Below are 26,035 nucleotides of genomic sequence, written 5' to 3'. Positions count from 1 at the left end.
CATTTTGCTTAACTTACTGTGTTTGGGGTCTCCTTTTTTCAGGTTGCAGTTTCTTAGTTCCCTTTGTTTTTAGTGTCTGTCCCAATTGGCTAAGGTTGGTTCAGTTGGTTGTGTAGGTTTCCTGGTGGAGGGGACTAGTGCCTGTGTTCTCGTGGATGAGGCTGGATATTGTCCTTCTGGTGGGCCAGTCCACGTCTGGTGGTGTGTTTTTGGGTGTCTGTAGCCTTATTATGATTTTAGGCAGCCTCTCTGCTAATGGATGAGGCTGTGTTCCTGTCTTGCTAGTTGTTTGGCATAAGGTGTCCAGCACTGTAGCTTGCTGGTCATTGAGTGAAGCTGGGTCTTGGCATTGAGATGGAGATCTCTGGGAGATTTTAGCCATTTGATATTAAGTGGAGTTGGGAGGTTTCTTGTGGACTGATGTCCTGAAGTTGGCTCTCCCACCTCAGAGGCACAGCACTGACTTCTGGCTGGAGCACCAAGAGCCTTTCATCCACACGGTGTTCTTTAGGATTTCTTGGGTATATTTTTCTTTGCTTTCTTTCTTTCAGGTATTTTTTTTTCCTTACTTAGTTGCAGTGAAATCCAGGAATGAAGCAATAGGCAGGTGAATTGTCTCCAATTCAAAGCCAGGCGTTTGTCAAGCTCTTGCTAGTTCTTGTTTTCCTTGTTTCTCTGGAGGGAGAACCAGGAGGTGGTTCCAGGCTCTGTCTCTACTGCTTCCCCATGCGGACCCATGCACACACATCCTCTTGCTGCCTCTGCTCTTGGAGGGGCAGCTTTCTAAGAGATGAAAAGTGCTTGCAGACACCAGAACTCCAGGCTAAGATCAGAGGAACAGGACAGATTGCTTACATTTCCCCTGAAATGGCTGCTAGTGTTGGAGGGTCTCCTGCAGAGGCCGGGAGTGGCTCTGTTTCACTGTGGGACAAGGACACTGGCAGCAGAAGTTCTGGGATGTACTCCTTGGTGTGAGCCCTCCCAGAGTCTGTCCCATTGAAGAGTTTTAAAGTGGGGAGTGACATGATTAAATATGCATTTTTAAAAGCGCTGTTCAGGACTGAGGCAGAAAACATCCAAGCTGATCTTGAAGGAGGCTGGTATCCAGTGACCCAGGAGAGAGATAAGGATTAGTGTAATGGCCCTGGAGTGATAAGAAGTAGCCTGATTTGAAAAACATTTAGGCAAAGGTATAATTTAAAACACTTTTTGGTTGATAACATTGACATAACTCTTTAGGCCCAAGATGGAGATGCTCCTGCCCCAGGTGCCATGTCAGCAAACTGAAATTTTTTATAACTTTTGTGTCCTTGTAAATGCTTTGCTTGACTGGTCAACACATCAACTCTAGGCTCTATACTTATTTCCTTGTTCCTTCTCACCCCAAGCAAGTTTGACTATGTGGCCCCAGTCAACCAGATATTTTTCTCTTTTTCTCTTCTTTGCTCTTTATTTTCTATTCTATAAAAGCTTCCTGCTTTCTGCCCCACTTTGCAGTTCTCTGAATGGAGACTGTCTACTTCAAGAAGTGTTAAATAAAATTTGCTCCTGTCACCAAAATTGTCTTCTTTAATCATTTTTTAGCAATAATATGTGGTAGTGTGGGAGAAAGAGTAGCCTAAAAGGATGCTTTGAATCTGACTTGGGCAACTGAGAGTTTAGTCAATCTTTCCCTGAGATGGTAATGGGGGTGAGGGGGTGGAAATCAGGCTGATTGGGAGGAAGTTGAGTTTACTAAGCTGAATTTTGGATACTGTACTTGAGGTTCCTGTGTGGTGCTCAAGTGAGAGACCAGGTTGCACATAGAGATGTGAATCTTTGACACAGAGACATAGTAATCAAACTCATCAAGAAGTCTTTCCTCAATTACTCCACTTCAGCAGCCTCGGGTGAGGGGCAGTGATTTCTCAGAGTGATGCCAGCTGAAGAGAGGAAAGTTTATAACAGCATTTCCTGAAGTACAATTACACTGAAAAATTGTTCCCTGAGAAATACCACACACACACACACACACACACACACACACACACACACACATTGTTCTATGATCTAACAAGTTTGGGAAAAGCTACATATTTAGGGAATGTTAAGAGAATATTAAGGACTGACACAGCACAGTCTGCAATAAAGAACATTTTCTCCTTTGTTTAACTCAGCTTTCCCCATGAGCCAACCCTGGCCAGAAGTTATTCCAGAATCTTAATGTCTCAGGGCAAAGGAAGATAGTAGAATTATTATTGGATGTTACTATTAATAAACTGAAGCTGAGAGGTTGAGAGTTTCTCAGTATCTCACAGCTAACAGAAATAAAGGTTAGACTGAAACCCAGATGTTGGGACTCTAAACCTGGAGCTCCCTCTACTAACCAAATCATTTCTACTAGTTCCCGCTGGATTGTGCCTTGGAGTTTGCTCCTGAAAGTACCCTTATATAAGGACAGTCCAACTTTTGAGACATGGAAATCTGAAAATAGTGACCCAATCAAACTGGAGACTACAGATCTTCTGGAAGGTAGTTGGAGGGAGGGTGGAGAGAAGGTGGAATGGCTTAAGGGACATTCCTAAGTGTCAGTCCTAGAAAACTTCTTAAAATATTGATTCTTGGGTTCCACTCCAGTCTGTCTACCTGAATGGGACTGGAGAAGTATGGTGGGGTCAGGCCTACTTATCCTTGAACAGATCCACAGGTAATTCTGAGATGTCACCTTGATTGAGAAGCACTGCCCTTTTCTAGACAAAAAACAATGTCAAAATCTCCCCAGAACCCACCAGTTCTCACGGATTTCTACCTGAACCAACTTGGTCGTTGAGATTTTCCTGAGTTGCAGAGAAACTGGTTTAGACATTTGGGTGGGTTGTGGAGTAAGCTTCTAAAAAGCCTCAGGGGAAGGATTGTATCTTTGAGGCTAAAGAGGGCAGGCCCAGCCCCACTTCCTCTGTCTCCTCATCTGGGCTTCCTGTCATCACAGTGTGATCACATTTATTCCCCCTTCACTTCTCCTTTTACACAAATAGCCCCAACTTCCGTGTTACCAGCCTTGTCTCGGCGCCTCATTGATAATCACCAATTCTGCCTAAAGGACTGAGGAAAAGAGCCTGCAAAAGGTAAGATTGGTGATATTTTAACCTTGTTTGAGAGCAGAGACCTGAACCATATTATGTGGGCTAGGGTATCTTCTCAGAAGTCTCTATATACCTCTCTAGTAACTACAATTTCCTGAAACTTTTGCAAATATTTACTGCAGGTAGTAAAATTATGAACAAGATTCTAGTGACCCTCAAAAGGCAATCAGGCTGGAAGGAGTTTCAATTAACTGGATTCCCATTATCTGATATCACTTTGGGTCAGGGCATTTATGTGCTTAAATTGCTTCAGAACTTGAATTTGGGTCTGGTCATTTCTGTTGACCAGAGCCATCTGTACAAGATGAAGCTGGGGAGATTTCCTACATGTGCTGATCTTCAGAAGATTTGTCTTGTGATTTTAAAGTGAGCAGAGAACCAACAGTCATAGTTATTTTAAAAGGTAGCTGGGAGATGCAGATCTTCTTCATCTGAGAAATTTTCAAAAGTAAAGTTAGTGACTCCCACTGTGATTCCTCAGAGACACTAAACAGAAGGACTGATATAAATCACAATACCCAACTCAGAGTCAAGGACACAGGACATGCTCAGAACCTGTATTTCGAGAAGTAAAAGCTAGACACCACTAAGAGATGCTTAGATTTGTTGTTTTTAAAGGGCAGGAAGACCACTGTGATCCTCAGGTTTCCCCCAAATAAAAGTATCCTTAGTATTCAAAACAAGAATATTGATAAATATAATATGACGTGCACCAACTTTGCATGACTTGCAAAACAAACTTGATATTGCAATGATTTCTAATTCAGGCCCCATAACTAATAACTGAGGTCTTACGGACTCAGAAAGTGATAGCTAAGCTTTGGTCCTGGCTTTCTGTAACCACTATAGTCACTGGGGGTAAGGTTACCACAGGGAACTCTAGATGAAAGCTTTCTCCTTCCAATATTTGCAAGGATCTTACTGGGAATGGAGAGGAAAGTCCCCTAGAACCACACTCACCCACCTAACAATGAGGCATGGGAATGGGGAAAAGGGCTGTAGATTCCCAAAGCACCTCAGGGACTATTGCACTTTGAATTTAAAAAATAATCAGATGTTAAGTACCTCCTAGGGCCAGGCACTGTGCCTGGGAGGAAGGGGCAAAGTAGAAGGAAGATATTTGTCCAAAAAACAATCTTGCCCTTAAGGAACTCCCTTGGGAGATAAGAAATATCAGATATGTATGCAAGGGCTTTGGAAGAAAACTGAACAAAAGCAGAATCTTAGCTGCTGGCTAAACAAAGAAGTTTTGCTTTCTCAATCTCTACCAGAATCTGCACTATTTTGAAATTGTGGTTGAATTAGAGCAGAGGTTGAACTGAAACATGATTTCCTGTGATGTTTCCTGTGTAGGCCAGTTAGAGTATTTAACCTTTAAATGAAAGGATTGGACACCTTTATACCAGCAAGGAATGATTCAAAGCCCAGCCTTTTACATCTACTACTATCTAAGTGACCTTGCATTTGGTAATTGACAAGAGACACACGCTGGAAACCTCAAACTCTGTTGGTCTTTAGTTTCTTATGTCCTCAGGTTGCTTCTGACCGTGCAGAGGGCTTCAGACTAGGACCTGAGGTTTGTTTAAACTTCCTCACTCCTACTTTGCAACATGCCAGCAGCTAGGCATATGCTAAACACTGGAGACCCAAGGATAACTGATGTGGTTATCAATTTCAAAGCATTTGTAGAGTAACATGAAGGACAGACACAGCAATACAAAAATATGACACAATGTGAACTTTTCTATAATGGAGCAAGTGTGTGCACAAAATGTAGGAGTTCAGGAGTGTGCCAAAGACTCCCTGGGAGAGGTGACTGCTTGGGTTCATTTTCAGGGAAGGATGAGTTTGCTATGGAGACTGGGGGTAATGGCATTTCAGACAAGACACAGTATATGCAAACTCAAAGAAATGTGAACACCCAGGCATGCTAGAAATGAGAGTAAGAAAATGAGATTGGACTATAACAAACCATGGTTGCAGGACCACAGGAAGTAGGAAATTTCTCCTACTTGGTTCTAGAACCCCAACACCTGAAAGTGGAAGACAAGATCTCTAACCAGGAGGGTCCCAAGCCCAGCCTTGGATGGAGCTACGCCTGAAACCTCCACTTGACAGGCTTGATGGAATGTGGCTTGAAATGAGGGTGAGAGTCAGATTTCTTCTTCTTCAACCTAGGTTTTCCCCCTAGATTTAAGTGAAAGGTGGAGCTTTTTGCAAGGTTACAGACATTCTCTTTCCCTCAGCTTCTGTTTCCGGAAATGCTCTGTTGATTTAGTCATGGTGGTTTGGTTTATGTTCCTGAAATAGTCAGCCTACAGTACTTCCTGTACCGAGTGAGCATCCAATGTGTGCAGATCACCATGGGCCTAGAGACTGGACACTTGCCTTCAGGAACCTCCAGGACCCAGCTGCCACTGCAGGTGCAGAGCACTGAATGTCTAATGCAGAGACATTAGACAGCTCTGCAGAGTGGGTCTCCAGGGTGGCTGCTGGGACAGAGGAGGAGAGGATTGCAACTGGTGCTTGGGTGGTCAGTTTGGGAAGGCCGTCTGGAAGTAGGCCTTCTGAAAGAGGAAGATAACATTTTTCCAAAGCCAGTGGGTGAGCCCTCAGGCCATCCATCTCTGTGTTGGGATATAGAGGCAATTCCTCTATTCATTTCCCATTTCACAGTAGAGTTCCTACCCAAGCAGTAGCAACAATACATCCTAGCTATGGCCAAAAGTTGTTCAGCCACAAGGATACATTTCCACAAACATTTAAAATAAATGCACTATATTCCAAGTGTTAGAATGTTGACACTTAAAGGGAACTTAGAGATTATTTAAGCTTAAATAAATTGTCCAACTCATAGTGGGAGCCCTGTTTTGCTATTATAACATTCCAATCTGTATATTTTTCAGGTCAGATGACTTGTCCAAAGTCATAAAATTACTTAACTAGTTATCTAGAATGTTTCCTGAGTCTCTGTGAAATGTTCTTTTCTCCACACTACATTATACACCTTTTCTTATAGACTTCTTTTTAAATAGGCATCATTAAACTGTGTTATTTGTTCACATAAAGAAGTTTCCAGTGTTTTTTAACATAGGTAGACAGAAAATACACTTAACTATAAATCCAGATGATCTGAAATCAATATGCTAACAAATCAAGTATTTAATATCTATTTAATTTGTCAAACTTTTGTTTGACATTTTATATTTCAGGAGAACTAAAGAATAAAGGTGAGAAATGATTTTGATAACTCACATCTTTTAAAATTTATTCAAGTAAATTTGAACTCATGGCTTAATATTTACTCTATATTACAAACAAATAGAGGCCTTAAAGAATTATCCCATGGTTTATTCTTCTAAACATAGTTATTGTAGAATCACAGTATTTATACCATGAGGGACTTAAATCGTAATGATTTCAAGATAGGTATCCTTCAGATCATTTACTTATGTTCAACTGTTTTTTTTTTTTTTACTTTTTATTTTGACAAAAATTTGTACTTACAGAAAAGTTACAAAAACAATACCAAGAATTTCTGAACCCCCTTCATTCAGATTTCTCAAATATTAACGTTTTATCACATTTTCTTTATCCTTCTCCAGCTTTCTCATTTGAGAGTAATTGCTGACGTGATATCTTTTCCCCTTAAGTGTTTTAGTGTGTATTTTCTACAAACGAAAACATCCTCCTATATATCCACTTTACAATATCAAAATCAAGATTTTAACACTGATACAATACTATTACCACTCTATAGATTTTATTCAGATTCCACCAATTGCCTACTAATATATTTTACAGCAAAGGGAAATCTCTGATCATACATTGTTTTACACCATCGTCTCTCTAGTCTCCTATCTGGAACGGTTCCTGAGTCTTTCTTTGTGTTTCATGATGCTGATATTCTTGAAGAGTACAGGCAAGTATTTTCTAGACTGTCTCTCCATTTTGGTATTTCTGATGTTTCCTTGTGACTAGATTCAGGCTATTCCAACTTTTGTTAGGAATATCACAGAAACGGCTTTCATTATCCCACAGAGAGCCTTGTCCACCATGGGCATAGCTTGCCTGAACACACCATGGACAGGTCTCTAGGACAGGGACCCTCCACAGCAAAATTCTACATATTTTATGCTAAGGAAAGAGAACCACTAGTCCACTGACTCTGGAACAATGGTAACTGTTTTTTGTAACTGTTCCTGATTTACAGAGAGCCCTTGTTATATAAGTCCCTGTCTCAGCTCAGCTGCTAAGAGCATCTATGATTTTTCTGTTGAGTGATGATCTTCCTAAGCTCCCAAATGGAGGAAAATGAGACCCCCAAGATAATCTGGATTTATTTTTCCTCAATTTCTTCTCTTCTCTTTGCTTCTTGTTTCTTTCTCTCTTTTATAAATCACCAATTCCTCTCCCTTGAGGACAGCCTTGAAAGGAAATTTTCACCTGAACACAATTTCAGGGAAGAATAAGATGACAGACACATTCCTTTGACAAAGTGATGGAGAGGTGAGAGGAAACTAATACATGAGAGTTGATGGTTTGATTTGGTTTAATTTTAGTATCACCCTTTCCCCTGTAACTACTTATTACTCCATGAATAGACAGAAATGCAAAACCCACATCCTACCTCAGTCACTGCTCACAGGGGTTCAGACTGAAAGATGGAAGGAGTCCTCCTGGAGGCTCATCACGTTGCAGTGGGGGGAGTTGAGTTGGGAAGTGGGAGGTAAGAACTCAGAACCTGGGACAATGAAAGGAACGTAGGCTTGGGAGACTGAAAGACCTTGGCCTGTGCCCTGTCGTTGTTGATTATTAGCTGGGTGATCTTGTGCCAGTTACATAGGCTGTCTGAGTCTTGGACTTCCTGTTTGAAAAGTGGGGCTATTGACACCTAAGTTATGAGGTTGATATGAGGATTATAAATAAAATTTATTTACGAAGAGCTTGGCATTTTGCAGAGTTCAGTGAACTATATCATTTATCAAAATTAATTTGTCAAGACAGCCATAATTTGGGAACCCTCATGGAGAACAGATTTCCTTTCCTATTTAGAAAAAAACTTATGTTAATAATGGCCCCAATATTGTTCAGTGATGAATTAAAGACCTCCACAGACTCTGTGTAGGAATAAATGGGAAGCCAATACTTACCTTGCTGGATGTAAGAACATTACATGTTCTTCTATGTAAATTACCAAATAGATCTGTATATCAAGAAACGTCTGGAAAGATGTTCACCAAAAATGTTAATGGTGGTTATCTCTGGGATGTGGAGTTTCAGAAGATTTTATGTTTTCTTCTTTGTACTCTCTTTATGGTTTAAATTTTTTCACAAGAACACACAAAACTTTTTAAAAAAGATATTTACAAAAAATGAAACAAGCAAAGGATTACTAAAAAGGTGTTCTGGCACCCAATGTATTTTATTCCTGAAAATCTAGCAGAAATTTCAGAGTCACCCTTAGGAATTGACTGTTAGGGAAGCTCTGAACTTGATCTTTTCCTCAGTTTTCACTGAACCAGGCACTCTGATACTGAACCATCCAGGAAATATTATCTCATTTAACTCTCAGAACAACCTATGAGGTATGTATTAATGTATCACCATTTTAAAGATGAGGAAATTGGAAAAGTTAGAGAGATTAAGGAAATTGCCTAGGGCCATACTTCTGGTATGTACCACTGCTAGAATTCAAAACTAAACTTGCCCGCATCCGTTACTAGTGTTTGTCAAACTGTGTTCCATGGAACACTATGTTCTCTGAGCTGTTAATAAGTAACCTGTAATATATGAATAGGTTTGTAGTTATATAAGTAGACTTTTCTCTTAGACACCCACAATGTACATTAGTACATATCAGTTTTCACAGAAGTCACTCATTAAAAAAACTGTTCATTATTTTATGTTTTATTTTTATTTAATCTCACTTCCAAAATTATTGACCATGGATATCTCTCATTCCCTATGGTTTTGTTTGGTTTTGTTTGTTTGTTTGAGGAATATTTATTAACATCTCATAAATCTAATAGTCCGTGTAACACCAAAGCTGTCTTGCTGTGGCTCCAAATCTAAAATTGGATCAGATAAGGCTGGAGAGCAAGAATTGATAGTTTCTTGAAACTTCTGTCCAACTTTAGCCACTTCTAAGCTTGATTACCTTCAACACTGTATTAGATGACCTGCAAGTATGGGTTAAAGAAAAGAAAGAGATTGAACTAGAAATCCATGAGACAGCTTATCAGCCTGAGCTCTTTGCTTGGAGGAAAATTAGTAAAGGGTGAACTTCCTCCCTGGCCTCCACGTTGGGTGTGGGAGGTGCTGCAATTAACTGCAGTTCAGTCACGGAGGTTTCCTGGAAACTGACGTCAGGGGCTTTCTTCACAGGGCCACATTAGTCACAGATTTTGACTGCAGAGGGGTGTCAGTTTTTCCAGTGGGGTTGGAAGGGGTGGAAACTCAATAACTGACCAGCTACAGTGAAGAAAGGAAAGGGGAATTCTCTCTTGATTTATGTAAAAACTGGGTTCATTGTTGCATATGGTAAAAGTAGTAATGATCTTCACAAAATGGGCGGCTTTTCTCCTTCCGTTTGGTGCAAGTCTAAGTGGAAAATCAGGAAGGAGAAAGAGGTTCTTTTTCCTGTCTGTGAAGGAAAGAATCAGTGGGGCTATCCGCAGGTTTGTGGGCACCTCATTAGTTGGTGCTCTGTGGACAATTAGATTACAGGGTCCTGAAGCAGCTGTCACAGGATCTGAAGATATTGGACATGAGATGACTCTAGGAGGCATCTGGCCCAGTCTTCTTCTGGGTCAGTTATTTTCAATGTCTAAAAGATTAGATTAATGGCACAATAAATCTCAAGCCCGAAGCTCCTCACTTTGCAGTGTCATGTTCATTCCACTACACAAGATAATTTAGAGTTAATGAACAAAGTTCCAGTCATTTGTTCATTCAACCATCTTACTTTTTTAGTGTAATTAGGTACTGTGTTAGGCCTCGAGGATTCAAAGATGAATCCCTCAAGAAGCTGACAGTCTAGTGAGCCTAGACTCAGGATGATTAGTAGCTAACCTAATTAAGGGGTCACAGGGAAAGAAAGGGGCAAATTCCAGCAAAGGACCTCTGAGCAAAGGTAAGGAAGGAAGAATGGAGAAAAGTATTCAATGTTACTTGCTAGATTTTAAAGTATAAGACCAAGAACGTTGCTATGAATTTGGAGAGATGGACAGGAGGAAATTAGGAAGGACCTTTTAACATATGTATACATGCATAAAACCTAACTACAAACACTGTAAATTAACAATACAATAAATAAATAAATAAATAAAGTTGTAAATTTTCCTCTAAAAAAAAAAAACTGAAGAGGAACAGTCAGCTCTACCCACCACCAGTACCTCCCATCAGGAAACCTACACAAGCCTCTTAGATAGACTCATCTACCAGAGGGAAGACACAGAAGGAAGAATAACTACAATCCTGCAGCCTGTGAAACAAGAACCACATTCAGAGAAAGATAGACAAGATGAAAAAGCAGAGGCCTATATACCAGATGAAGGAACAAGACAAAACCCCAGAAAAACAACCAAATGAAGCAGAGATAGGCAACCTTCCAGAAAAAGAATTCAGAATAATGATAGTTAAGATGATCCAGGACCTCGGAAAAAGAATGGAGGCAAAGATCGAGAAGCTGCAAGAAATGTTTAACAAAGACATAGAAGAATTAAAGAACAAACAAACAAAGATGAATAATAAAATAACTGAAATGAAAACTACACTAGAAGGAATCAATAGCAGAATAACTGAGGCAGAAGAATGGATAAGTGACCTGGAAGACAGAATGGTGGAATTCACTGCTGAGAAACAGAATAAAGAAAAAAGAATGAAAAGAAATGAAGACAGCATAAGAGACCTCTGGGACAGCATTAAATGCAACAACATTTGCATTATAGGGGTCCCAGAAGGAGAAGAGAGAGAGAAATGATCAGAGGAAACATTTGCAGAGATTATAGTCGTAAACTTCCTTAACATAGGAAAGGAAATAGCCACCCAAGTCCAGGAAGCGCAGCAAGTCCAATACAGGATAAACCCAAGGAGAAACATGCTGACACACATAGTAATCAACTTGGCAAAAATTAAAAACAAAGAAAAATGATTGAAAGCAGCAAGAGATAAATGACAAATAACATACAAGAGAACTCCCATAAGGTTAACAGCTTATTTCTCAGCAGAAGCTCTACAAGCCAGAAAGGAGTGACATGATATACTTAAAGTGATGAAAGGGAAAAACCTACAACCAAGATTACTCTACCTGGCAAGGATCTCATTCAGATTCGATGGAGAAATCAAAAGCTTTACAGAAAAGCAACAGCTAAGAGAATTCAGCACCACCAAACCAGCTCTACAACAAATGCTAAAGGAACTTCTGTAAGTGGGAAACACAAGAGAAGAAAAGGACCTACAAAAACAAACCCCAAACAATTAAGCAAATGGTCATAGGAACATACATATCGATAATTACCTTAAACGTGAATGGATTAAATGCTCCAACCAAAAGACACAGGCTTGCTGAATGGATACAAAAACAAGACCCATATATATGCTGTCTAAAAGAGACCCACTTCAGACCTAGGGACACATACAGACTGAAAGTGAGGGGATGGAAAAAGATATTCCATGCAAACGGAAATCAAAAGAGAGCTGGAGTAGCAATACTCATATCAGATAAAATAGACTTTAAAATAATGAATGTTACAAGAGACAAGGAAGGACACTACATATTGATCAAGGGATCAATCCAAGAAGAAGATATAGCAATTATAAATATATATGCACCCAACATAGGAGTACCTCAATACATAAGACAACTGCTAACAACTGTTAGAGGAAATCGACAGTAACACAATAATAGTGGGGGACTTTAACACCTCACTTACACCAATGGACAGATCATCCAAAATGAAAATAAATAAGGAAACAGAAGCTTTAAATGACACAATAGACCAGATAGATTTAATTGATATTTCTAGGACATTCCATCCAAAAACAGCAGATTACACTTTCTTCTCAAGTGTGCACGGAATATTCTCCAGGATAGATCACATCTTGGGTCACAAATCCAGCCTCAGTAAATTTAAGAAAATAGAAATCATATCAAGCGTCTTTTCTGACCACAATGCTATGAAATTGGAAATGAATTACAGGGGGAAAAAACATAAAAAACACAAACAAATGGATGCTAAAAACTCTGTTACTAAATAACCAGGATATCACTGAAGAAATCAAAGAGGAAGTCAAAAAATACCTAGAGACAAATGACAATGAAAACATAACAATCCAAAACTTATGGGATGCAGCAAAAGCAGTTCTAAGAGGGAAGTTTATAGCTGTACAAACCTAACTCAAGGAAAAAGAAAAATCTCAAACAAACAGTCCAACCTTACACCTAAAGGAACTAGAGAAAGAAGAAAAAACAAAACCCAAAGTTAGCAGAAAGAAAGAAATCATAAAGATCAAAGCAGAAATAAATGAAATAGAAACAATAAAACAATATCAAAGATCAATAAAACTAAAAGGTGGTTCTTTGAAAAGATAAACAAAATTGATAAACCATTAGCAAGACTCATCAAGAAAAAGAGGGAGAGGACTCAAATCAATAAAATCAGAAATGAAAAAGGAGAAGTTACAACAAACACTGGAGAAATACAAAGCATCCTAAGAGACTACTACGAGCAAATCTATGCCAATAAAATGGACAACCTGGAAGAAATGGACAAATTCTTAGAAAGTTATAACCTTCCAAGACTGAACCAGGAAGAAAGAGAAAATATGAACAGACCAATCACAAGTAATGAAATTGAAACTGTGATTAAAAATCTTCCAACAAACAAAAGTCCAGGACAAGATGGCTTCACAGGTGAATTCTATCAAACATATAGAGAAGAGCTAACACCCATCCTTCTCAAACTCTTCCAAAAAATTGCAGAGGAAGGCACACTCCCAAACTCATTCTATGAGGCCACCATCACCCTGATACCAAAACCAGACAAAGATACTACAAAAAAGAAATTTACAGACCAATATCAGTGATGAATATAGATGCAAAAATCCTCAACAAAATAATAGCAAGCAGAATCCAACAACACATTAAAAGGATGATACACCATGATCAAGTGGGATTTATCCCAGGGATGCAAGGATTCTTCAATATACACAAATCAATCAATGTGATACACCATATTAACAAATTGAAGAATAAAAATCATATGATCATCTCAATAGATGCATAAAAAGCTTTTGACAAAATTCAACACCCATTTATGATAAAAACTCTCCAGAAAGTGGGCATAGAGGGAACCTACCTTAACATAATAAAGGTCATATATGACAAACCCACAGCAAACACCATTCTGAATGGTGAAAAACTGAAAGCATTTCTTCTAAGATCAGGAAATAGACAAGGATGTCCACTCTCACCACTATTATTCAACATAGTTTTGGAAGTCCTAGCCATGGCAATCAGAGAAGAAAAGGAAATAAAAGGAATACAAATTGGAAAAGAAGAAGTAAAACTGTCACTGTTTGCAGATGACATGATACTATACATATAGAATCCTAAAGATGCCACCAGAAAACTACTAGAGGTAATCAATGAATTTGGTAAAGTTGCAGGATACAAAATTAATGCACAGAAGTCTCTTGCATTCCTATACACGAATGCTGACAAATCTAAAAGGGAAATCAAGGAACACTTTCATTTACCATTGTGACAAAAAGAATAAAATATCTAGGAATAAACCTTCCTAGGGAGAAAAAAGACCTGTATGCAGAAAACTATAAGACATTGATGAAAGAAATTAAAGATGATACCAACAGATGGAGAGATATACCATGTTCTTGGATTGGAAGACTCAATATTGTGAAAATGACTATACTACCCAAAGCAATCTACAATTTCAGTGCAATCCCTATCAAATTACCAATGGCATTTTTTATGGAACTAGAACAAAAAATCTTAAAATGTGTATGGAGACACAAAAGACTCTGAATAGCCAAAGCAGTCTTGAGGGAAAAAAACAGAGCTGGAGGAATCAGACTCCCTGACTTCAGACTATACTACAAAGCTACAGTAATCAATACAATATGGTACTGGCACAAAAACAGAAATATAGATCAATGGAACAAGATAGAAAGCCTAGATTTAAACCCATGCACCTATGGTCAACTAATCTATGACAAAGGAAAAGATAGACAATGGAGAAAAAACAGTCTCTTCAACAAGAGGTGCTGGGAAAACTGGGCAGCTACATGTAAAAGAATGAAGTTAGAACACTCCCTAACACCATACACAAAAATAAACTCAAAATGGATTAGAAACCTAAATGTAAGACCGGACACTATAAAACCCTTAGAGAAAAACATAGGAAGAACACTCTGACATAAATCACAGCAAGATCTTTTTTGATCTACCTCTTACAGTAATGGAAATAAAAACAAAACTAAACAAATGGGACCTAATGAAACTTAAAAGCTTTTGCACAGCAAAGGAAACCACAAACAAGATGAGAAGACAACCGTCAGAATGGGAGAAAATATTTGCAAATGAATCAATGGACAAAGGATTAATTTCCAAAATATATAACCAGCTCATGCAGCTCAATATTAAAAAAACAAACAACCCAATCCAAAAATGGGCAGAAGAACTAAATAGACATTTCTCCAAAGAGGACATACAGATGGCCAAGAAGCACATGAAAATCTGCTCAACATCACTAATTATTAGAGAAATGCAAATCAAAACTACAATGAGGTATCACCTCACACCAGTTAGAATTGGCTTCATAAGAAAATCTACAACCAACAAATGCTGGAGAGGGTGTGGAGAAAAGGGAACCCTCGTGCACTGTTGGTGGGAATGTGAATTGATACAGCCACTATGGAGAACAGTATGGAGGTTCCTTAAACAACTAAAAATAGAATTACCATATGATCCAGCAATCCCATTACTGGGCATATACCCAGAGAAAACCACAATTCAAAAAGACGCATGCAACCCAATGTTCACTGCAGCACTATTTACAATAGCCAGGTCATGGAAGCAACCTAAATGCCCATCGACAGACTAATGGGTAAAGACATGTGGTACATATATCCAATGGAATATTACTCAGCCATAAAAGTGAACAAAATTGGGTCATTTGTTGAGACATGGATGGATCTAGAGACTGTCATAGAGTGAAGTAAGTCAGAAAGAGAAAAACAAATATTGTATATTAATGCATATATGTGGAAGCTAGAAAAAATGGTACAGATGAACCAGTTTTCAGGGCAGAAATTGAGACACAGATATAGAGAACAAACAGATGGACACCAAGGGGGAAAGCCACGGGTGGGTGGGTGTGGTGGTGTGATGAATTGGGTGATTGGGATTGACATGTATACACTGATGTGTATAAAATTGATCACTAATAAGAACCTGCTGTATAAAAAGATAAAATAAAATTCAAAAATTAAAAGAAGGATGCTAAGTTGTGACAGCAATAGGAAAAGAATACCAACCGCATGCAGTAGCTACCTAAAAAAATAAAATAAAATAACCGTCACTACAGTCAAAGTAACAAACATATTCATCACTCACAAAATATTATTCATGGTCTTTTGTGATCTCTTCTTCCTGTCCTTCCCTGCTCCCCCTCTATTTACCCCATGCCATACTCCTCTACCCCAGTCTCCAGGCAATCATCCATCTGCTTTCTGTTGCTATAGTTTTCATTTTCTAAAATGTTATATAACTGTAATCACACATTAGGTACTTCTGTTTTGTCTCGCTTCTTTCACTCACCTTAATCATTTGGAGATTCATCTATGCTCTAGAGTGTACCAACAGTTCATTCCTTTTTATTGCTGAGTAGTATACCATTATATAGTTATACCACTCTTTATTTATCCATTCACCTGTTGTTAGAGCTCTAGGTTCTAAATTAGCTTCCTGGACCTAATTCCAACATATGTGTGTGAGGCGGCTTCCCCATACTAACAAGCAATTCTTGGAGACAAGCAGAGTGTCCAAGAATTCAACTCAATTCTGACACTGTCTACCCAGAGATAGAATCATATTCCATGAGTAAAGGGCTCAGTCCCACAAGACTTCCTTCCATTTAAGATACCAGTCCCAAGCCCAGGTTGTAACCTGTGCTTCTGACCTCCTTCCTATAAGTCAGAGGTTCCCATAACTTCTTTTTGGAATCTGGATAGAAGCCCTTTATCTCATATGTGATTTGGAAATATTTTCTCCTCATCTGTGGCTTGTCTTTTCTTTCTCTTAACAGTATCTTTTGAAGAGCAGAATTTCTTTAAAATTTTAAAGAAATCTAATTTATCAGTTCTTTTATGGATTGTGCTTTTAGTGCCTTATCGGAGAATTCTTTGCCTATCGAGGTTGCAAATATTTTCTCCTATATTTTCTTCTGTAGTATTATAGTTGTAGGTTTTATATTTAGGTCTATGACCTATTTTTTACTTAATTTTTGAGATATATGTATCCAAATTCATTTTCTTGCATATTTGCAATATCCAATTTTTCCAGTATCATGTTGAAAAAAATATCCTTTCTCTGTTGTATTAACTTTTTATCTTTGTTGCAAGCCAATTGTTCATATATGTCTAGTTCTCTATTCTGTTCCATTAATCTATTTGTTTATTTTCATGCCAATACTGTGCCTTCTTTATTGTTGTAACTTCATAGAAAGTAGCAAAATCAGGTAGTGCTTGTCCTCCACCTTTGTTCTTTATCAAATTTGTTTTTGCTATTCTAAGACCTTTGCATTCCCAAGTGAATTTTAGAATCAATATTCAAATGTCTACAAAGAAGTCTGCTGTGACAGTGATTGCAATTACAATGAATTTATCGATAAATTTGGGAAGAATTGACATTTTAACAGCATTGTCTCTTAGCCCATGTACATGGTATATCTCTCCATTTATTTATATCTTTTTCAATTTCTCTCAGCAATGTTTTTTTGTTTATTTATGTTTGTTTTTTAGTTTTCAGTGTGTAGGTGTTTCACATCTTTTGTAAGATTAATTCTTAAATATTTCATAGTTTGATGCTATTGTAAATATATTTTTTAAAAATTGAGTTCTGAATATTTGTTGCTAATACACAGAAGAACTATGGATTTTCTTTCTTTATTTAAGTATAGTTGATTTATAATATTGTGTTATTTCAGGTGTACAGCATAGTGATTCAGTATTTTTGCAGATTATACTCATTATAGGTTATTACAAGATGATGCATATAATTCCCTGTGCTATGCAGTATATCCTTGCTGCTTATGTATTTTATATATAGTAATTTGTATCTGTTATCCCATACCTTTAATTTGTTCCTCCATCTTCCCTCTCCCATTTGGTAAACACAAGTTTATTTTCTATATCTATGAATCTGTTTCTGTTCTGCATATTCATTTATTTTTATTATATTTTAGATTCCACATGTAAGTGATATCATATAGTATTTGACTTTCTCTGACTTATTTAACTATGCACAATATTCGCTAGGTCCATCCACATTGTTGCAAATGGCAGTATTTCATTCTTTTTTATGGCTAATATATATATTTATATATGTATTTCTTTATTCAATTCAATATCTTCTTTATTCAATTGTCTGTTGATAGGCACTTGGGTTGCTTCCATGTCTTGGCTATTTTCAATAGCCAATAGGCTATGAACTTTAGGGTGCAATTATCTTTTTGGATTAGAGTTTTTGGTTTTTCTCAGTATATAACCATGAGTAGAACTGCTAGATAATATGGTAGTTCTATTTTTAGTTTTTTGAGGAACCTTCATAGTTCCTTAGTGGTTGCACCAATTTACATTCCCACCAACAGTGTACAAGGATTCCTTTTTCTCCACATCCTTACCAACATTTGTTATTTGTAGACTTTTTGATGACAGCCATTCTGACAGATGTGAGGTAATACCTCACTGTGGTTTTGATTTGCATTTCTCTAATAATTAATGATGCTGAGTATCTGTTCATGTGCCTGTTAGCCATCTATCTGCATGTCTTCTTTGGAAAAATATTTGTTCAAGTCTTCTGCCTGTTTTTGATTGGATTATCTGGTTTTTTGATATTGAGTTGTATGAGCTGTTTATATATTTTGGATACTAACCCCTTGTTGGTTGCATAATTTGCAAATATTTTCTCCCATCCCATAGGTTGTTTTTTTATTTTGTTGATGGTTTCCTTTGCTGTGCAAAAACTTTAATTAGGTCTCATTTGTTTATCTTTGCTTTTATTTCTTTTGCCTTAGGAGACTGATGCAAGAAAATATTGCTATGATTTATGTTGAGAGTGTTCAGCCTATGTTCTCCTCTAGGAGTTTTATAGTTTCTGGTCTTACATTTAGGTATTTAAACCATTTTGCATTTATTTTTGTATATGGTGTGAGAGAATGTTCTAACCTCTCTGTTTTACATGTGGCTGTCCAGTTTTCCCAGCACAACTTTTTGAAGAGACTGTCTTTTCTCCATTGTGTTTTCTTGCCTCTTTTGCCATAGATTAATTGATCATAGGTGCATAGATTTATTTCTGGGCTCTCTATTCAGTTCCATTGATCTATGTATCTGTTTTGGGGCTGATACCATGTTGTTTTGATTACTGTAACTTTGTATTGATCTGGATAAAACCTTATAAAAAAGCCCGCAAGAACTTTTTGGCCAACACAATAGTACATCAGGCTTATTTATAGCCTGAATGAACTATCACTTAAGACCATCTGGTTTCTGGGTATCTTGACACTGCAATGAGGGTATGATGGATTATAAAAGCAATCTATGCACTAGAAAAAGCATAGTTCTAATGGGAGAAAAAACAAAAATTGACTTTATTGCTTTGTATATCAGTCTTATGTGCAGTTTTAAAATATGAGTCACTATACAGAAACTCATTACTCCTGAGAGAAAATTCAAAACTGTGTATCTGGATCTCTAGAATTGAGGACCAGACTGTGGATACTGATGTCCTCACTGAAAAACAAAATTATATTTTTAAAAATTTCAAGCTCTCATTGTAATCTCTTTTTGTTTCTTCACTGGATATTTGTTGCTCAATATTATCTCTGCTGTAAGGTTGACATTTTCTGGAGGATTGCTATTGCTTAGTCATGTTTATATCTCCCACAGCACCTAGAACAGAAAACACCATATATGTTTCTTCAGTAGAAGGATGAATGAGGCATAGATATGTTTCCCACATTTTCATGTGGAGAAGTTCATAGACCAAATGTAGAGTGTATATGCAACTCAGGGTATATAAGAAACTGGTAGATCAAGTCACTGACCTTCTCCACAGCTGATTGACCAGCCTATCCCTGATCCCAGGGCTTCCTTCAGTCCCTGAGCACTGACATGGTATGTGTCACTGACTCAGCCTCCTCTAAGAATGGCTCTATTACTTACTTCTAGAGTGCTTAATTCAATGTTAAGCATCTTTAGCTTGCTGAATTGAAACAAATGTGGTGTCCAAGATGAACCAATTGGTTCCTCAGTTCAGAGACTAAAAGAGCAAGAAGTTTGGGGAAACTTTCCAGAAAAGATTCACAGCTCAAACCCAAGGTGATGCTGGAGATCCTTGAACCCTGGACATATGTGTCCTCTGATCTCTGGTGCCACTTTGCAGAGCCAGGTCACTTATGTCCTCTTTTCTTCCTTCTACATTTTAGGGCAAGAATATCTCAGCATGGGCATAAGTAGCTTGAAATTGCTGAAGTATGTCCTGTTTTTCTTCAATTTGATCTTCTGGGTAAGTCTGTCTCTTCTGAGCATGGTTGAACTCACCTCTTCCTAGCTACACTCTACTTCTCTCTCCTCTCCTGAAGAGCCTGGTGTGGAGTGGAACCCACACATGCCCAGGTCAGGTGCAGTATACACAGCCTAAGAAGAAGGGGATGATAATTTTCTCCCCTCTTTCCATCCTGCCATAATATAAGCCTGCAAAATTGAAAGATACCAGTGCAGTAGAGGATACTGTTTCTCTGGGAGCTTTAGGCTATTACTGCTCACTGCTGACATCTATGGGTCAGAAACCTAAGACTCTACATTCCCTGTATTTAATGGCTCTTTTCTTCTTGCTCCCCCGATGCCCAAACCTAACCCCTTGGAAAGAATAGATGATTGAAAAGGAAGTCACCTTTTCTGGGGAGGTGTCACTATACCAGATTAAGCAATTGAATTTCAGACATAGGATAGGTTGGTACTCATGTTTCTATGAGAAGATTCTTAAAAGTTTGGCTTCTCTAGTTTTCTGCCAAGAAAGATGAACTTCTCAACCAGGGTATTCCCTTTACATGGTTGTGGTTTCCAAAGGGAAGACCATATATAAGTAGTTGAGGGAACAAGGAGTAGGGATCTGAATCATGAAGATCTGGAAGCAAGAGTGGGAATCTGAAGCATGAAGATACTGTGTTACCCATAGGAATGAGCTTTCCCTGGTATCTGATATGGGTAGGATGAGGCATGAGTGGGACATCACAGGAGATGATAACTTTTTTTCTAAGGGCATGGGGAAATCTGGGTAAATAGTTTGTTGTGTAGAACCAATAGAAAAAGGTGATTCTAATCTCATGTAAGTGAGTATGAGGAGATATTCAAGGACCACATTTTATTTCAGAATGTTATGTGATTCTTCCTTTCAGCTCTGTGGCTGTTGCATTTTGGGCTTTGGGATCTACCTCCTGATCCATAACAAATTTGGAGTGCTCTTCCATAACCTCCCCTCTCTCACGCTGGGCAATGTGCTTGTCATCGTGGGTTCCATTATCATGGTGGTTGCCTTCCTGGGCTGCATGGGATCCATCAAGGAGAATAAGTGCCTGCTTATGTCGGTGAGTTACTCTCACAGTTGATGTGGTGCCCTAAGTGGGGCGACATGATGCCTTGGCTTAAGCCACAAGCAAGATATTTTCTGGCAACTCACCTATTAGTGCAGGGAAATCATAGGAACATAAAATTGGCACCTCAGGTCAGTCCACTCTGTCTAGACCAGTAGTATTTTGTTCTTGACTGCAGTCCTAGGGATAGATAAGAGAGGGCATTGCTATCCTCCTTGACATCCATTTTACACTGTTAATGACGAACTTATCATTATAATTTGCCTTCATAACTTTTATTTCTTCTTTCTTTTTCCTATAGATTTCATCATTTATTTTATTTTAAAAATTTTTATTGGAGTATAGTTGATTAACAATGTTGTGTTGGTTTCCAGTGTACAGCAAAGTGAATCTGTTATACATAAATATATATCCACTCTTTTTTTGTTTTTAGATTCTTTTCCCATGTAGGCCATTACAGAGTATTGAGTAGAGTTCCCTGTGCTATACAGCAGGTTCTTATTAGTTATCTATTTTATATATAGTAGTGTTTCTATGTCAATCCCAATTTCCCAATTTATCTCCCCCCATTTCTTATTTATATCTGGTTGAAATCAACTGTCATCCATCTGCCTAAATCCTCCTCACATTAGTATATATTTCCAGGATCTGACTCAGAGTCACTAACTGATGGAAAATATAGTCTCTAGATTCTTCTGAGTGCTGTAACCCTCCTAAAATGGCAGAGGATGCTTACCTATCTGATATCTGCACTAGATACACCATAGTTTGAGTGACCCAAATGGGTGAAGGCCTAGGCTGCAGCTATTGAGGTCTAACATGAGAGATGCTAGAGCTTTTCACTTGCTCCCTGTCAGTTACCTATCCTAAGGAGCACCTTTAGACTTAGGTTTTTCCTGTAAGATCTATGGAGGAAGAGCTCTTCATTCCTCTGGTGTGCTCAGAACAGAGCTTGGTATAACAGTGCCACTCTATCCATAAATATGGGTTCCCAATCACCTTTCTTTTTCCTCAAGTTATGTGGTTAATCTTCTTTCCATTATGGGTCAACTGTTAAACTGGAGTCAAGAGATAGAATAAGAGGGCTTCCCTGGTGACACAGTGGTTAAGAATCCACCTGCCAATGCAGGCGACATGGCTTCGAGCCCTGCTCCAGGAAGGTCCCACATGTCGCAGAGCAACTAAGCCCATGTGCCACAACTACTGAGCCTGCACTGTAGAGCCCTGCGAACAACAACTACTGAAGCCCATGCGCCTAGAGCCCATGCTCTGCAACAAGAGAAGCCACTGCAATGAGAAGCCGGTGCACAGTAACGAAGACCCAACACAGCCAAAAATAAATAAATTAATTAAAAAAGAATAAAAAGGGGGGATAGAATAAGAAAGTCCTTGTTCTCAGATAGTTCCCAGACTAGTGGCAAAAGATGGAAGATTATAGACTTGGGAAAAAGGTTTTAAGTAGTCAAAATTTGTGTTGGGGTAAAAAATGAAGGAAAGTGAATAAGTGAAAATGTGTTTTCTGTTAATTGTGATTGGCATAAGCACCTAGAGTTGGAGATAAATATGAGTTAAGATCATAATTAGAGCACCTTTTCTCCCCATCTGTACAGGGCTCCTCTCAACCTCTACCATTACCTTCCTCTACCCTAAAATAGCCCTTTGCTTGCAGAAAGGACCAGGCCCCAAATTCTAAAGACACATGGTTCAGTTTACTAGTTTTTGCTCAGTTGTTTCAATAGGCTGATGCTAAAACTTCTTCATTGAGTCAACAAATGGTATTGCCTATTCATTATGCACATGGAGCTCAGTGGGCACAATGGGTAGAAGCACAATGCGAAGAAGAGAACAAAGGTAGAAGACAGCTGATCTGCCCTCTAGAGTCTTGGAGTATAGTTGTAGGAAAAGAACAAATATTCCTCACAAAACAAGAGAAAGCTTATGAAGGCTCAAACAGGCAGGAACAGAACCTCCTGCACATGTGCAGAGACATGCCTGGATGCTCCCAGGATGGAGTAGAAGTGGGGGAGGAATGAGGATCAGTGCTGTGAGCATCTCTTTTCTTTGCCCCAGTTCTTTGTCCTGCTGCTGATTATCCTCCTTGCTGAGGTGACCTTGGCCATCCTGCTCTTCGTGTATGAACAGAAGGTAAGTTATAGAGAATCAAACTCGTTGTATTGCTAAGAGTGGGTAGTGTGCAGTGGAGAAGAAATTGGCACAAAATAAATCCTATAATAGAGTTAGAATCAAAGTAGAAGGATGAAGGAAAGAAGGATTAATTGCAATTGGGGAGAGAAAAAAAATCATGAAGGAGATTGCATTTGAATGGTGTTTTGAAGGATGAATAGGAAGAACAGTAAAAAAGCAAGTTTATCTTCCTCTTATTTACCTATTTACTTTTCTCCATGTGTTTGGCAGTACAGAATATCTGTCTCAGTGCCTAAGAGAACTCATGCTTTGATTGTCCATTTTCCTCCTTTGTAAAACCAGAGTTCTGGAAGGACAAGAGACCACTGTGTACTTCTTCCTTCAATGCCATCTCATCCTCAGCATTTCTTCCTATATATAAGCTCCCTCCCCTCACTTCCTAGCTCTGAGGAGACCATTTGGAAGGGAGGAGCAGATGGAACTATTTTATTAGCCTACATTAGAAATTCCTTGTTCCTTGAACTCACTTGCTTTTTACAATGTCTTCTCTGCTGGAATGTGCCCCACCCAGCTGAATGACTATGTGGCTGAGGGTCTGACTGACAGCATCCAGAAATATTACTCAGACAACAGCACCAAGGCGGCATGGGACTCCATCCAGTCATTTGTGAGTACAAGTGGAATCCTCCTCGGCTCAGCCCAGACATAATTTTCCAACCTCAGTCCCTGGGGACTAGACAGGTCTTCCTTTCATGAAAGTTTCAGAATCTAAGGTCCACAGCTCCTAGGTTAAGAATAATGCTTGGCTATCACAAACAGGAGAGCACAGGAATCAGCTTGATTGGTACAAAGTTGTCTACATTCTCTTTTACACTTCATCCACTCAGGCTCATTTTTTAAGCCCTACTAAGATGTACGAAAGACCCAAACATGTTATACTGGATTCGTTTATGTATTTTCCAAAATTTTTCTGAAAACAGAAATTGGTTAATGCAAGAAATCTCTTTTGAAGTCCTGAGTAGCCCAAACCATTCTTGTTATCTAGCTCACCAGCACCCCATTCCTCATACCCTAACCCACCAACAAACATATATATTAACTTGGTATTCCTGCCTTGGTGTGTTGGGGTCAGGGGGTCAGCATGACACTGGCATAGCTTGTGTCTCAGACAATACCATTATGACCACATGGAGCCGCCTGTGGCCCTGCTATGCCTGCTTAGTGTGGAGTAAAAGAAATAGCACAGGGCTTCCCTGGTGGCGCAGTGGTTGAGAGTCCGCCTGCCGATGCAGCGGACACGGGTTCGTGCCCCGGTCCGGAAAGATCCCACATGCCACAGAGCGGCTGGGCCCGTGAGCCATGGCCACTGAGCCTGCGCGTCCGGAGTCTGTGCTCTGCAACGGGAGAGGCCACAACAGTGAGAGGCCCGTGTACTGCAAAAAAAAAAAAAAAGAAAGAAATAGCACAGAAATTAAAACCCAGAGACCAGGATTGGGTAGTCTTGGAAAAGTCACTTAACCTTTCTGGATCCCCAATTCTTTCTTTTTTTTTTTTTAAACTCCTGTTTAGAAGCCTTCTTATTATAGAATTTCTAGACTTATACAAAAGAAAAGAGAATAATAGAAAAATGTATCTCTGGGTACATATCACCCAGCTTCAATAGTCAACATTTTGCCAATGTTGTTTTAGCTAACCCTCTATACTTTTTTTTGCTAGTATTTATTAAAGCAAATAATAGATATTATATCATTTAAAATTAAATATAAAGATAATGACTTCCTTTTTAACAAACTATTTATTTATTTATTTATTTTGCGGTACGTGGGCCTCCCACCGCTGCGGCCTCTCCCGCTGCGAAGCACAGGCTCCGGACGCGCAGACTCAGCGGCCATGGCTCACGGGCCCAGCCGCTCCGCGGCATGTGGGATATTCCCGGACTGGGACACGAACCCGCGTCCCCTGCATCGGCAGGCGGACTCTCAACCACCGATCCACCAGGGACGCCCCAAACACTTTATATTTTTAGAGCAGTCTTAGGTTTACAACAGAACTGAGAGGGAGGTACAGAGATTTCTCATATACTCCCACAAATGCATAACCTCCCCCATTATCAACATCACTCACCAGAATGGTACATTTTTTTAGATGAAGGATGAGCCTACATCGACACATAATTATCATCCAAAGTCCATAGTTAACATTAGGGTTCACTCTTGGTGTTGCACATTCTATGCATTTGAACAAACTTATAATGACATATGTGCATCATTATAATATCATACAGAGTAGTTTCCCTGCCCTAAAAATCCTCTGTGCTCTGCCTATTTATACCTCCTCCTACCCTCATCCTTGGCAACCACTGATCTTTTTATTGTCTCCATAGTTTTGCCTTTTCCAGAATGTCGTATAGTTGAATTCATACTGTATATAATCATTTCAAGCTGGCTTCTTCCACTTACTAATATACTTTTAAGATCCCTCCATGTCTTTTCATGGCTTGATAGCTCATTTAGTTTTAATGTTAATATTCCATTTTCTGGATATACCACAGTTTACTTATTTATTCACCTATTGAAGGACATCTTGGTTGCTTCCAAGTTTTGGCAATTATGAATAAAGCTGCTATAATCATCCATGAGCAGTTTTTTTCCTGTGGACATAACTTTTCAACTCCTTTGGATAAATACTGAGGAACATGATTGCTGGTTCATTTGGTGAAAGTATGTATAATTTGTAAAAAGCCTCCAAATGGTCTTCCAAAGCATCTGTACCATTTCTCATTCCCACCAGCAATGTATGGGTGTTCCTGTTGATCCACATCTCATGAGTATTTAGTGTCAGTGTTCCAGATTTTGACCACCTTCACAGGTGTGT

At 38.8% G+C, this 26,035-nt stretch overlaps 1 protein-coding gene across 2 annotated transcripts in view; it reads left to right on the top strand.

Moving 5' to 3' along the window:
- The first annotated feature begins 3,015 nt into the window (after positions 1 to 3,015).
- The window catches only part of CD53 (CD53 molecule), a 31,350-nt gene continuing 8,330 nt past the window's right edge, over positions 3,016 to 26,035 (top strand). The window contains exons 1-5 of one of the 2 annotated variants that reach the window (XM_082673877.1): positions 3,016 to 3,104; positions 19,850 to 19,929; positions 20,822 to 21,010; positions 23,087 to 23,161; positions 23,733 to 23,828. In XM_082673877.1, the coding sequence (XP_082530003.1) occupies positions 19,867 to 19,929; positions 20,822 to 21,010; positions 23,087 to 23,161; positions 23,733 to 23,828 (423 nt within the window). In that variant the 5' untranslated portion in view covers positions 3,016 to 3,104; positions 19,850 to 19,866. The remainder of the gene's footprint in view (positions 3,105 to 19,849; positions 19,930 to 20,821; positions 21,011 to 23,086; positions 23,162 to 23,732; positions 23,829 to 26,035) is intronic. The other variant, XM_082673878.1, reaches the window with a different exon arrangement.

Source organism: Grampus griseus (genome assembly GCF_964374135.1).
Source record: "Grampus griseus genome assembly, chromosome: 1".
Classification (NCBI taxonomy): domain Eukaryota; kingdom Metazoa; phylum Chordata; class Mammalia; order Artiodactyla; family Delphinidae; genus Grampus; species Grampus griseus.
The sequence above is the reverse complement of the archived record's forward strand: the minus strand, read 5'-3'. Positions and strand labels throughout refer to the sequence as shown.